We start from the raw sequence: 15369 nt of genomic DNA, 5'->3' as shown, positions 1-15369 counted from the left end.
GCTCAGGCACTTGAGCATATCTACAGAGATGGAAAGAATCACAGATGAACAATGATAAGTCTCATCCCACTTTAATCTCTTTCATTGAAAAATCTTAACCTTTCATGCAGACACACAGAGCACAGAGATTAAGAAACAGTATGTTATCAGTAAGTATGGAACCCCCTGATTATCTCTATTTTATAATACATCGAAACCTAATCCCCAGATGTTATTATTATATGATGCTTGTGTTTATCATTTGAAAGTTTTCTTCTTTCTTTTTTTCCCTTGCCAAACAGAAAAATTTTCCAGTCAAAACAATTAATTAGAAGCTATTAATGATGCCTTCCTAGATTTAAGAAGCCAGTGTAAGAGAAGAGACTTCTCTAGTGGCTCAATAGATAAAGAATCTGCCTGCAATGAAAGGGACACAGGAGATGTGGGTTCGATCCCTGGGTCGGGAAGATCTCCTAGAGGAGGAAATGGCAACATACTTCCTTAGAGGAGGAAATGGCAACCCATTCCAGTATTCTCACCTGAAAAACCCCAAGGACAGAGGAACCTGGCAAGCCACAGTACACATGTTCACACAGAGTTGGACACAACTGAGCAACTAATAAGCACATGTGATCTCATATATAGTTTAATTCTTAAATTATGTATTGCTTTGTACTTTTTAAAAATTTTATATAAATGGTATATGACTTGACAGACATGAGTTCGAGTAAGCTCTGGGAGTTGGTGATGGACAGGGAAGCTTGGCGTGCTACAGTCCACGGGGTCATAAAGAGTTGGACACGACTAGCGACTGAACTGAACTGAAATGGTATATATTCTTTGGTGATTTTATTTTATTTTATTTTTTTGTCTCAAAAATATTTTTGCAACTGAGTCATCCACACACGTGGCTGTAGTTCACTTATTTTCAATGCTCCATAGGATTTCAGAAGAGATCATCATTTATGCAGATGGGACATTTGCGATATTTTCACTTTATATGTTATTATAAACAATGTTGCTGGGATTCCTACACATAGATTTGTATACAGGTCAAACAGTGTGTCCAGAGGTAAGAACTGTAGTTTTAAGATATGCATGTATTTGATAGCACATGCCTGCATGCTCAGTTGCTTCAGCAGTGTCTGTCTCTTTGCAACCCTGCAGAATGCAGCCCACCAGGCTCCCCTGTCCATGGAATTCTCCAGGCAATAATACTGGAGTGAGTTTCCATGCCCTCCTCCAGGGGATCTTCCCAACCCAGGGATCAAACCTATGTCTCCTGAGTCTCCTGCATTGCAGGCGGATTCTTTACCACTGAGCCAGCAGGGAAGCCCCATTCAATAGCACAGGTATTTTCAAACAGTTATTTAAAATTAACTTGTCCCATACAAAGCCTAGAAAACGACTTGTGAGATGTGAGATGGCAAGAGTAAGTTCTAAAAATAGTTATGTTGATGTCATCAAATTAGTTCTCTATTTTTCTGGTAAGGAAATTCCCCAAATGCTGTGTCAAAACATTTGTGTCAAACTGCTGTGTTTTGCCAAAGAGATAAATTTCCCAGTCAAAACAATTAATTAGAAGCTATTAATGATGCCTTCCTAGATTTAAGAAGCCACTGTAAGAGAAGAGGGAAACTGAAGGATAAAAAATATCTCCTAAGCAAAGGTGCAGGAGATAAGTTATTATAGTTTGTGAATCTCTATTTTGGATTTTTGCCTTGAATTCCTTAACTCTTCTACAATCATTTCACAAATTCCAAATCATTCAAGTAACAGACCACAAGGAAACTTCTGATTTATGAGGGGCTAACCCTCAAACACAATTCTTACTTCTCCTCTTAATATAGTCAGTCTTGTAATATTTCATTCTTATCACAAAGAATAGTTTGGGTGCTGTAAGTCATTGGCACCCAAATGGTACTGGTAGTTCTGCATCTGATTTAGTCAGCTACAGACCATCTGGTCATCATTAGTTAAGAAAGTTCACTGGTAAAATACTTAAGTCCCTAAGTCATAAATTATTTGAGAAAAAAAGAATTCTCAGCTTCTAAACCAAGGCTATATATTCCCATCCGTCTCTCTCTCTTTCCATCCATCCATCTCTCTCTCTTTCCATCCATCCATCCATCTATTCACCTACTAGAAGGCAGTAACCAGATGTCAGTATGGGATTTATGATTTGACTAGCTCAGGGCTAATGATACTCAGGTCAGACAAGCCAATATCTGCATAAAATAGTAAACATTCACGGTCACATGACCACAAACAACATTGCAAGCCCACAGCAGCTATTCTGCAAATGAATGTTGGTCATGAAAAAAATCAAGGGGAGAAAGATCTCAGTGTTGCAGAGTTCATCTCACTTCATGTCTAGAAAACAAAACAAATCTGAAGGTCATACTCTGCTGATGGTTCGTCCATGGTATCAGTCTTTACCAGGAAGGTTGACACGTTAGCTTTTGGTAGACAAAGGTCTCAAGACTGGGACAGTCAGGGAAAGGCAAACGGGAGGCGCCACTTCCTGACTGTCCTTAATTCTATCCTCTGAGAAACAGGAAAAAGAGGCATCAGACAACTCTCTGTGGCTTTTTAGATGGACTGATAGGAAATATTCTCTTACCTCACTGAGACTTCCCCATAGTAAATATATGTATCTAATAATTATTCACACGCAGGCAGACTCTATATAAACAATCAGGACTGTCACAGGTATCAATCCACGTTTTTAATTTCTTACCTCATGTGTCTCAAAAGCTGGCAATTTCATTCTGCAATAAAAGCAAGGGCTTCAATTTGAAGCCACCGTGACTAACATTTCTTAACAACAAAATCTATCCCTCAAGAATATATGGAATATATATTTATTGCTTGTATCGATCTGTATGTCACAGACTTACCCAGGTGATCATGTTTCCTCTTATTACTCCACCTGGCCAATTCCTTATTAATCCACTTTTGGGGTTCTATTTCCTTTGGTATTTAGAATGTTGATTTTCAACGAAAAAAATTATTTTTAACATCAAAGTTACAGGCCCTTTGTATTATTAAATCCCTTGTGATTATCTTCCTCAGAGCATTCTTCCAAATAATCTTTCCATGTGCTCAAGTAACCTTTTTAAGAATCTCTCATTTAAAAATGGACTGCTATGAATTTTACAAATAGAGCCATAGAGAAACATTCTTAAGGGTATATACATCTTTCTACCAAGATGTAAATACTGAGGAGATCAAAGTGGGGAAAAAAGAAACATGGCAGGAGAGTACCAATAGTTATAAAAAATATGTGGCTATTTGGCACAACTCTGCAATAAGAAAGTAATATTTAGCAATAATCTTTGTACAAACATGACCTTCTTTGGGTGACATAATACCAGACTCCTGTTATCTATTGTTTTAACTTTACCTCTTAAAGTAATCATCTTCCAGTTTATTTGTTGGACAGCCCTCATAAATGCGCAAGCCTATCTCATAAGAGCAGTTGAATGTCAATGAAGAATTTAAACAAAGCCATATATCCTTTACACAGGAAACAGTCAATGTTTGAAAACAGCAGTGGAAAAAGACCCCATCCATTAAAGGTTTAGAGACATCCTCAAGGAAAGACACATATATGTATTAGTGATTTATCTTTCTCATAAGCCCAATGCAATACACAGCATTGAATTACAAAGATAATGGATAACAGAAAGAATTCTCCACCCGAGTCTACACTTTGTATTCATTAGTCCTCCCTAATCCAGTTCTACAGGTGTCAGCTAAAGGCTCTTCTTTTACTATTAAGGAATTTGCCACATTGACAAGGGTGATAAAGAAGAAGAAATGCCAGGTGCTGGTGTTTTGAGCAACAACTTGTCTCCACTTGCAGTCACCATGAAGACTGTCATCTTGTGCCTTCCCAGAGGATGATAACCTCTGGATAGACTGCTTCATGAGTATTTATCATCCTTAAAACTGATCAGAAATGCCAAGTGGTCATGGTTACAAGACACCTGTTTTCATGCCTTCCCTGATAAAAGCTTCCCTGCTGAATTGCTGATAAATATTGACATTATGTTTCAAACCACATGGAATGGCTAGAAATCCTGGCTCCTCTCACACAAAGAATTAAGCTTTGACATTTAGCTGATTTAGCAACACCACTGTACGTGAGAACTTTTACTTGAATTTTAAAGAAAAAAAAAAAAACACTGGTTAAAAAAAAAAAAACAGAGAAAATGGGAAAGGCCAATTAGAAAGACAGTAGAATTTCAATTACCTTGGACACTCGATTTGCAACTTCTCTGCCCACGGTCAGCCCTTGGACAAATGTCCGCGCAGCAATGAAGGCGCGGGTGATCTGAATTTTCAGCTTCCGGGGAACATCTCCAAACGGTTTCAGCTGGTCTGTGTATTTGCTCACGCACTCCAGGTAGTCCTCGCTGAAATGATACTGGGGGTTGATCAGCTGAAACATCCGTTCCAGGAGCCGAGCCCAGAAGTCATTGAGCATTTCCTCTAGATTCACATTGCCCCCTGTGTAGTATCTCTTAAGCTCTGTAAAGAGGTCCTGGAACACTTCCGAATTCTGCATGTACAGCATTCCATAGGTCCTTACAAACATATCATTTAATGACTTTTCTGCATTCTCCAGGAGCTCTCGGAAAAACTCTGCAAATTAAAACAAGAAAGCAGTTGTAAATTAGAAAGATCTAGGAAGTCCAAAACATCCACTTATCCCCAAAACAACTGCTTCTAATGGTTGTTTTCACAGAAAAAAAAATGTCTCCTGTGATTAACGTATCAATCAACTGATGAAAATATTTTAAGTGAGATTTGACTTATATCTAAGATCTTCTCTCAAAGAAAACAGAAGAGCATGTGATTTATGTTGGAAAGAACATCCATTAACATTAGGAATTTACCATTTAATATTCTTCCAAAGAAGTTCAATTATTTTTCCATTTGTTGTAAATTTTAGAAAACTCTATTAACTTGAATCAGAACATGTGGCTAAGTATTGTCATTAATACAATAAATGCATAACTGATAAAAACATTTGCTCCAGTCTATTTAAAAATCTGTTATAACCACTACATGCAATTAATTTGCTTTTATTTGGAAAAGTTTATAAATGAGATATTCAAAGTAATGAAATATTTGGACCTTTTGGAGTTGTTATATATATAGCAATCAATTATCAGTGTTTAGAGACTCATAGTGTAATTAAATTCACTTAATACCAAAGCTATAATAGACAGAATTTAGGCTGCCATAACGAATCAGAAAGTTATGGAGTATCATGTATTATTATGATAAACTATCACTATATAGAACTTGAACAAAATACAGGTATTTGGGATTTCTGGTTAAGAGGTTCTAAACGAAAAAGAAGTCAGGCAGGTTGATTCCCCCAGTTCCATTCTTCTTTCTCAAGATTACTTTGGCTATTCAAGGTTTTTTGTATTTCCATACAAATTGTGAAATTATTTGTTCTAGTTCTGTGAAAAATATCGTTGGTAGCTTAATAGGGATTGCATTGAATCTATAGATTGCTTTGGGTAGTATAGCCATTTACAAAGCCACAGTCATCAAGACAGTATGGTACTGGCACAAAGACAGAAATATAGATCAATGGAACAGAATAGAAAGCCCAGAGATAAATCCATGAACCTATGGACACCTTATCTTCAACAAAGGAGGCAGGGATATACAATGGAAAAAGACAACCTCTTTAACAAGTGGTGCTGGGAAAACTGGTCAACCACTTGTAAAAGAATGAAACTAGAACACTTTCTAACAGCATACACAAAAATAAACTCAAAATGGATTAAAGATCTAAATGTAAGACCAGAAACGATAAAACTCCTAGAGGAGAACATAGGCAAAACACCCTCTGACATAAATCACAGCAGGATCCTCTATGACCCACCTCCCAGAATATTGGAAATAAAAGCGAAAATAAACAAATGGGACCTAATGAAACTTAAAAGCTTTTGCACAACAAAGGAAACTATAAGCAAGGTGAAAAGACAGCCCTCAGAATGGAAGAAAATAATAGCAAATGAAGCAACTGACAAAGAATTAATCTCAAAAATATATAAGCAACTCCTGCAGCTCAATTCCAGAAAAATAAATGACCCAATCAAAAAAATGGGCCAAAGAACTAAATATATATTTCTCCAAAGAAGACATACAGATGGATAACAAACACATGAAAAGATGCTCAACATCACTCATTATTAGAGAAATGCAAGCCAAAACCACAATGAGGTACCATTACACACCAGTCAGGATGGCTGCTATCCAAAAATCTACAAGCAATAAATGCTGGAGAGGGTGTGGAGAAAAGGGAACCCTCTTACACTGTTGGTGGGAATGCAAACTAGTACAGATGCTATGGAGAACAGTGTGGAGATTTCTTTAAAAACTGGACATAGAACTGCCATATGACCCAGCAATCCCACTTCTGGGCATACACACTGAGGAAACCAGATCTGAAAGAGACACGTGCACCCCAATGTTCATCGCAGCACTGTTTATAATAGCCAGGACGTGGAAGCAACCTAGATGCCCATCAGCAGACGAATGGATAAGGAAGCTGTGGTACATATACACCATGGAATATTACTCAGCCATTAAAAAGAATTCATTTGAATCAGTTCTAATGAGATGGATGAAACTGGAGCCCATTATACAGAGTGAAGTAACCCAGAAAGATAAAGAACATTACAGCATACTAACACATATATATGGAATTTAGAAAGATGGTAACGATAACCCTATATGCAAAACAGAAAAAGAGACACAGATGTACAGAACAGACTTTTGAACTCTGTGGGAGAAGGCGAGGGTGGGATGTTTCGAGAGAACAGCATTGAAACATGTATATTATCTAGGGTGAAACAGATCACCAGCCCAGGTTGGATGCATGAGACAAGTGCTCAGGGCTGGTGCACTGGGAAGACCCAGAGGGTAGAGAGGGAGGTGGGAGGGGGGATTGGGATGGGGAATACATGTAAATCTATGGCTGATTCATGTCAATGTATGACAAAAACCACTACAATATTGTAAAGTCATTAGCCTCCAACTAATAAAAATAAATGGAAAAAAAAGAATAAATGGGTAAATTCTGTTAATTAAAAAATAAATAAATAAATAAATAAATGAACAAGAGTCTACCAAGAATGACCTCTGTCATCCTGAAACAGCACTTGAGTATTTTTGGGAATAGTTACAGTATGTAAGAAATGGGATGGAGAAAACAATGTCCCTGCTAGCCTCATTGGCCCTCATATTGGCCTCACTCATATATATGAAATCTAGAAAAAATGGTGCTGAACTTATTTGCAGGGCAGGAATAGAGACACAGACACAGAGAATGGTCACATGGACATGGAAAGGGGCAGGAACGGGAAGGTGAGATGAATTTTTAGCATAGGACTGACATACATACACCACCACGTGTGAAGTGGGAAGCTAGTGGAAGCTGCTGTTACAGCGCAGGGAACTCAGCTCGGTGCTCTGTGATAACTTGGCGAGTGGGGGTGGGTGGGGAAGCTGGAGAGAGGCTCAAGAGGGAGGGGATATGTGTGTGCATGTGGCTGATTCACACTGCAGTACAGCAGAAACTAACACAATATTGTAAAGCAGTTATACTCCCCAAAAAAAAGGAATACAGAGGGGAAAAAAAGAGTTTATGTGTGTACAAAGCTTATACATTTGCACTAGAGCAAGCTCAAGTGTTATCCCATTTGGAGAATGTAACTAGGTGTGGGAAAAGGCTAAGGAAAGATTATGCCTCTGAGTCTATGAATCCAATTCCAACAACAGAGCAATTCCACTTTACCTCCCATTGTTCTCTCTTATTCCCAGAAGCTATGGCCCCTCTCAGCTAATGCAGGGAACAATCATGTCCGGGATACCTCAAGGAATTCCAATAGGAACACAACAAAAGTCTCTTCTTTTTATCTGGAGGCTTGGGGGGATTTTTTTCCTGAGCTGCAGAAGGAAACATCACTTTCTCCATGGAGTCCATGGGAGCTACACCTAATTTCTTCTTTATCAGAAGAAGCACTTGACTTAGCTACATTCAACCACTGTCTTGATAAAATTGTGTCTATAATGGTGATTATTTTGTATTTGTTTTCAAATATAACCGATATGCTTAAAAAGGACACTGTTCAATGTTTATCCTCTTACTATAAAGAATACACTTTTTCTTCTTAAATACAGAAATTCTATTGCTATAGTCTCAGCAAAAATTGAGGGATTATCTGAAATTCATGGCTTGTCTGCCTTAAGGCACCAAATAGTTCTTATTTTAATTTTTATCAAATGTTAAAACCAGGCTACATAGTATTAAACCTCTCTAACCTTCAAGGATTCATTGAGGAAAATCAGATGGGGGAAAAAAGTTCAAAACTGTCAAAGGATTCTTTGGTCAAAATATTTATATGTGCTACGCACGCATGTCTGCTAAGTTGCTTCGGTCATGTCTGCCTGTGCTACCCTATTGACTGTAGACTGCCAGGCTCCTCCTTCCATAGGATTCTCCAGGCAGTAAAACTGGAGTGGGCTGATTCATGTCAATGTATGACAAAAACCACTACAATATTGTAAAGTAATTAACCTCCAACTAATAAAAATAAATGAAAAAAAAAAAAAACTAGAGTGGGTTGCTATGCCTTTCTCCAGGGGATCTTCCCAACCCAGGGATTGAACTCAGGTCTCTCTCATTGCAGGCGGATTCTCTACCATCTGAGCCACTAGGAAAGCCCTATTTATATGTGCTCTATGTCTACGTTATTTATGATTTTATGAAATCAGAAACATTTCATAAGTTTTTCAGAAATTTACTAGTCACTTAGATTGCCCTAAAAATGGAAACTATATTAAATTATACCAAAGTATTACCATAATAAAACCTCTCAGTCTTGAAACCAAAGATGTAAATAGTTTGGCCTTATTCATATAGGAGCAGGTAAAAGGTGTTACAGATTGTGAAAGAAACTATGAAAGAATGGAAAAATCACTGAATTGAAAAATACTAATATAATGAGATTGGAAAGTGGATTCTCATCACGAGCTTAGGATAGTCTATTCATTTATCTTCTTTTTGAGGTCAATTATTTTGTTGGACTCAGAAATTAAAGCTTAATTTATTGAATACAGAGTACTGCCTTCAGCAATGAATTGTCAGTAATCAATAGTGTGGTCTGGATTTGCAAGAGCTAAAAAAAAAAGGGGGGGGAGGTGCTGTAATCTTCTGGTTCTTGTTGCTCTCCAAACACTTGAGGTATAAATTCTTTACTGTAGGAATGAAAATTTTGTTTTTTTCTTTATTTTAAAATTAATTTTTTAAAAATTGGAGGATAATTGCTTTTCAATATTGTGTTGGTTTCTGCCTGTATTTCTTTTATTGAACGTAACATTCCTAGTGTTTCCTCTCCTGACAAGGGGAAAATATTAGTCTCTGACTATTTTGCAGCAAAATGGTTAGAATCATATTACCCACTCACTGTGTTTTGTGGTTTGTTTCTTTATGCCAAAATTAGTAATCACAATTGTATGAATATAGAAACTCAGTTATCATACTTCCATAAATATGGTTCAAGAAACATTTTTTCAGATGCCAGGATTAAATTTGTGTCTAAGCGTGTGTCATTGACTCAGAAGTTTGCTCTTAGTTTTACTGGTCCTCAAAATTCAAGTTATTATTCCTTGTTCAAAATCATTATATGGTTTAGTGATCTCACAGTCAAAGTTAATATTTGGTACTAAAGGATGCTAATACATCAGGCAATTATGACAAATGTTGCTACCTTAAAGTACATTGATCTTAGATCTTATGAAAGATGGGGATCCGAGGTACTGAGGCAAAACTAATGTCCTCCAAAAAATAAGTATACTCATTTCGTTTTTAGCATGCTCAAAGACTTAAACTTTCACCTTTTGAAGGGTGACTCTTTGAACAAAGTATTTTATGCTTGAATGAAAACTGTCTCAGCAAACCAAACAAGATGGGGATTAGGAAGAGTTACCAGACCCACTTTGCTGAGAAAGTGTTATGCCCAAAAAGCATAGAGAACAAAACTGAATAACACATATAAGGAAAGAAACATGACTCAGTCTAACCCTTTGCTTAATGGGTAAGGGCAAAGCTCACATTGGATACAGGTTTCAGTCAACAGAAAATTCTTATCTGCAAGAAAGAGTTTGGCAGATAAAAATATTTTTATTTATTTATTATTTTTTTCTTCCCTAATCACAAAATATACATCAAAGGTGATTGCTTAGGGCTCAGTTACACTTCATATAAGCACAAAAGAACTTTTTCCAGCCAGCTGTAGCCTCTGGGAGGATTTTATTCATCTAGAGGGGAGATGTGGATGTGAACATCTGTTTGCTGCAGGGCAGACTGCCCCAAGTGGGAGAGCAATCTTGTGGATAAAAAACACCACTGTTCCAAAAGCAAAAAAGAAAGTCTATGCACACCACGGATGGTTTGGAGAGGTCTCTAAAGGGGCAAAAATCAACTCCTAGGAGCCAAAAGGTGCCCTAAGGATATCTGTGAAAGGCTTCCATTTATTGCCTCCAAATGAATGGATCAAAACGTCAGGTGCACACAGGACCAAGGGGTGGTGCAAGCAAGAGGAGAAAGATAGGCAGATCGAAGGTTCTCGAGGAATTTGCAGTCTGCCCCAAACAGCATATGGTAGGCACGTTTAAGCTGGAAGTGCCGACTAGCTAATATTACCGTAGCAGGATTGGGCATGGCGACCGGATCAAGCACTGTTCAGCATTTATCTAGAAACTGTAGTGTTTTCCTGTTCTCTTCTTATGCTCTCCAAAACACTACTCACTGCCAGATCATTTAAAATTAGTGCTTCAGGTTGGTGGTGTAAATTCACATCATCATAGAACCCAGTGAGTGAAAAGCTCTGGTCACGAGTCGGTGGGGACAGTATCTACACGTGATCACAGCGTCTGCCCCATCACGGGGAGGAAGTCTATTCACTTTGCTTCCCTAAATCCACATATTTGTGTTGAGTTTATTTCTCTCCTAATCTCTTCTTTCTGCCCACCCTTCCACAAAAGCATGCTTTATCGGTTCAGTCAGCTCACAACCCAAGCTTTGGCTGAGAAAAACTCCAAGTTGCTGGCATGGAGGGTATATGATTCAGAAAGGTGATCTCAGGCAAGGGCTATGATTAAGACACAGGAAAGCTATGGTCCTGCCCTCTACCCAGGCCCTTTTCAAGGTTAAGTGAATAGAAGAGTCCTTCACCCTGCACACACCTGTCAACTTTCAAGCATATGTCTCCTTTCAAAGTCTCCTTGCCTACACCATCAACTGATGTGACCACCAAGGAAATGCTGAGTTAAGAGGAGCATTAAAGGAGAAGGAATCCCAGTGCCATTTACTCTCTTCTCTGACAGATTTTGAGGGCTAAACGCAGGGTCCCTAAATAACCTGTCTCTCCCCACTCCCTGCAGGGTGAGACTATAAGAAGATCGATTCTGCTCAGGGAGTCCGTGCCACATGAAATGCCGCCCTTGGCAGATTGCAGCTATGTGGAATGCATGACTCAGTGCTAGTCCTTGGCATCAGAGGTCTCTGCCTCAAAATTACTGACATTTTGAGCTGGACAATCTTTTTTTTTTTAATTAAAAAAAATGCAAAAATTTAATTAATCAAATTTATTTATTTATTTTTGCTGCACTCTGTGGCTTGTGGGATCTTAGTTCCCTGACCAGGGATTGAACCTGGGCCATCACAGTGAAAATGCAGTGTCCTAACCACTGAACCATCAGAGAATTCCCTGAGCGGGACCATCTTCCTTGAGTGTCCGCCCCATGCGCTGTAAGACAATAGGTAGCATGCCTGACTTCTGCCTATTAGATGCTATTGGCACAACCTCCCTCCAGCAGTGATGACAAAAAAGTCTGCAGACATAACTGTCCCCAGGACATGTTCACTCTCTCCAGTAAGCTCTACTTTTCTGCTAAAAAATCCCAGAAGCTAGAGACAGGCCATTGAAGCCTTCCAAGAAAAGACCAGCACATTTCTATACCTCATCAGTCTGGCAATTTATTTACAAAAAAATTTCCAGGAGCTGTGTGTGCTCACACACAGGTATGAAAGGAGTTGAAATGCACATCATATTCGCAGGTCAGCTTGTTAGTGACCAAAACTACCATCTCCATATATGGGGCCTGCCATAGTGCAGAGCCTTAAAAAGTGGTGACTAGGGAGCGAATACATAGATGGTGAACACGAGCATCCAGTGAAATACATCCTGACTCCATCTGGACGGGGCTCCTCTTAGGAAGTGATAACACTGCGGCCCTGCCTTAGAGGGAAAGAAATCCTATGACTGAATCTTAGAGCAGACAAAATTGATGTGCCCTCTTGTCATCCTCCAGACTCATGTATTTCAGTTCAGTTCAGTTCAGTCGCTCAGTCGTGTCTGACTCTTCATGACCCCATGGACCGCAGCACACCAGGCCTCCTGTCCATCACCAACTCCCAGAGTTTACTCAAACTCATGTCCATTGAGTCAGTGATGCCATCCAACCATCTCATCCTTTGTCGTGCCCTTCTCCTCCCACTTTCAAACTTTTCCAGCATCAGTGTCTTTTCAAATGAGTCAGTTCTTCACATCAGGTGGCCAAAGTATTGGAGTCTCAGCTTCAGCATCAGTTCTTGCAATGAATATTCAGGTCTGATTTCCTTTAGGAGGGACTGGTTGGATCTCCTTGCAGTCCAAGGGATGTTCAAGAGTCTTCTCCAACAGTTCAAAAGCATCAATTCTTCAGCTCTCAAGTCTTGGTGTAGTCCAACTCTCACATCCATACATGACTACTGGAAAAATCATAGCTTTGACTAGATGGACCGTTGTTGGCAAAGTAATGTCAAAGTAACTCAGTAAAATTATGAGCCATTCTGTGTAGGGCCACCTAAGATGGACAGGTCATGGTGGACAGTTCTGACAAAATGTGGTCCACTGGATAAGGGAATGGCAAACCACTTCGGTATTCTTGCCTTGAGAACCCCATGAATAGTACAAAAAGGCATAAAGATAGGACACTGAAAGAGGAACTCCCCAGGTCAGGAGGTGCCCAATATGCTACTAGAGATTAGTGGAGAAATAACTCCAGAAAGAATGAAGAGATGGAGCCAAAGCAAAAGCAACACGCAGTTGTGGATGTGACTGGTGATGGAAGTAAAGTCTGATGCTGTAAAGAGCAATATTGCATAGGAACCTGGAATGTTAGGTCCATGAATCAAGGCAAACTGGAAGTGGTAAAACAGGAGATGGCAAGAGTGAACATTGACATTTTAGGAGTAGAGAACTAAAATAGACTGGAATGGGTGAATTTAACCCAGATGACCATTATATCTACTACTGCAGGCAAGAATCTCTTAGAAGAAATCGAGTAGCCATCATAGTCAACAAAAGAGTCCAAAATGCATTACTTGGATGCAATCTCAAAAATGACAGAATGATCTCTATTCGTTTCCAAGGCAAACCTTTCAATATTACAGTAATCCAAGTCTATGCCCCGACCATTAATGCTGAAGAAGCTGAAGTTGAATGGTTCTATGAAGACCTACAAGACCTTCTAGAACTAACACTCAAAAAAGAGGTCATTTTCATTATAGGGGACTGGAATGCAAAAGTAGGAAGTCAAGAAATACCTAGAGTAACAGGCAAATTTGGTTTTGGAGTACAGAATGAAGCAGGGCAAAGGCTAATAGAGTTTTGCCAAGAGAATGTACTGGTCATAGCAAACACCTCTTCCAACAACAGAAGAAAAGACTCTACACATGGACATCACCAGATGGTCAAACTCATGTATTTATACCTATACAAACATTCAAGGGCTTCCCTGCTGGCTCAGACAGTAAAGAATCTGCCTGCAATGCAGGAGATCCAGGTTTGATCCCTGGGTTGGGAAGATACCCTGGAGAAGGGAATGGCTACACACTTCTGTCTTCTTGCATGGAGAATTCTACGGACAGAGGAGCCTAGCAGGCTACAGTCCATGGGGTTGCAAAGAGTTGGACATGACTGAGCGACTAATATTTCTACTTTTCAAACAGTCATATCCTCCCATGCTCCAAGTTCATGTGCATCTACATGTAAAATGCCTGGGGGCCTCTGCTCAAAAGATTGGTGGTTATCAAGACAGGGCTACCAGACTCTCATTTTCTCTCTGGAGGCTCTGTCTGTCCAGGTCTTCGCTTTGCCTGGTTTCATTGCTGTCTCTCCTGCTGCTGGTTCTACCAATCTCTGCCCTCACAGCCCATGATCTCACCAAGCTGCCTTTCACATTCACTCCCCTACTTCATTCAAGCAAAGCCTATCATGAGTTAACACTCAAACTGCTCTGTCTCCCAAAGTACAGTGAAGCCTTCTTTCATCTGGGGATGGAATAAATTCAGTTTGGAACTTTGTTGTTGTTTTCAATAAGCAATAAGAGGCCACGTTTTATTTCTTCATTATTCACATGAAAGAACTATGGAAGGGAAAGAGGACAACTAATTTGAATAGATACCTGATTATATTATCTTTGTAGTTTTTCTTAAACATCAGTTGAATTTTTGTGTAAGAAACAGACCCTCAGTAGGCACTTTTTAAAATTATGGGGTTGAAATTAAATACAATTATTTTGAAAATAACAACTTATTCAATGAGGAAGAAATCAGAATCTGGAGTTATTGTGAGATGAAGCTGCTGTCAGCAAAAATTAATTTGGGATTTGCTATATCTTTATCTCTTAATTCATACTTCCTCTTGTTCTGTGTGTACATGTGTATGTTTCAGATAATGTTTATTATATTGTAATAAGCATTATGATTTACTCAATCAATTCATGCCAGGAATTAATAAATGCCTGTATAATTTCAACCACCACCACATAAAATTTCAAGGGGAGCTAATAGTAGTACTTTATAAATTTCCTGTTTGAGGGATTATTATACCCAAGTAAGCATCCCCACCCCCAAAACATCTGATTTAAAATGCAGTCAACATGGCAACAGAATATCTTAATTATTTCCATTTGTACCTGATACATTTTTGGAGGAAAGTTGAGATACTTAAATGAAAATGACAATTTAATTAGAAACAATGAATGATGGTAATTTCAACATACCTAGAGATAGGATCTAGGAAGTTGCCTGATGTTTAACACAGAAGGCATTTTACACCATGTCAAACACCATGTCATGAGCTTTTCACACATTGTATGCATATCAGATATTAGTATAGCTATTTTGCAGATAAGGAAATTGAGGCCCAGATGTTAAGTAAGTTGCCCTAGACCACTGAACTGGCATATAACCCAGAGCTCCAAACCAGTTCTGACAAAGGTGAGTTCTAAGAAACAACTGGATAGCAG

General features: G+C 38.8%; 1 protein-coding gene and 1 non-coding gene across 2 annotated transcripts in view; both read right to left on the bottom strand.

The window, feature by feature from the left end:
• Positions 1–15369, bottom strand: part of GPC6 (glypican 6) — a 1191916-nt gene that overhangs the window by 588662 nt on the left and 587885 nt on the right. The window contains exon 3 of the mRNA XM_043892444.1: positions 4238–4629. Coding sequence (XP_043748379.1) covers positions 4238–4629 — 392 coding nt within the window. The remainder of the gene's footprint in view (positions 1–4237; positions 4630–15369) is intronic.
• TRNAE-UUC lies at positions 11707–11778 on the bottom strand. Its single transcript has one exon. It is a non-coding gene; the product is annotated as a tRNA-Glu (tRNA).

The sequence above is a fragment of the Cervus elaphus genome, chromosome 30 (genome assembly GCF_910594005.1).
Source record: "Cervus elaphus chromosome 30, mCerEla1.1, whole genome shotgun sequence".
Lineage (NCBI taxonomy): Eukaryota > Metazoa > Chordata > Mammalia > Artiodactyla > Cervidae > Cervus > Cervus elaphus.
The sequence above is the reverse complement of the archived record's forward strand: the minus strand, read 5'-3'. Positions and strand labels throughout refer to the sequence as shown.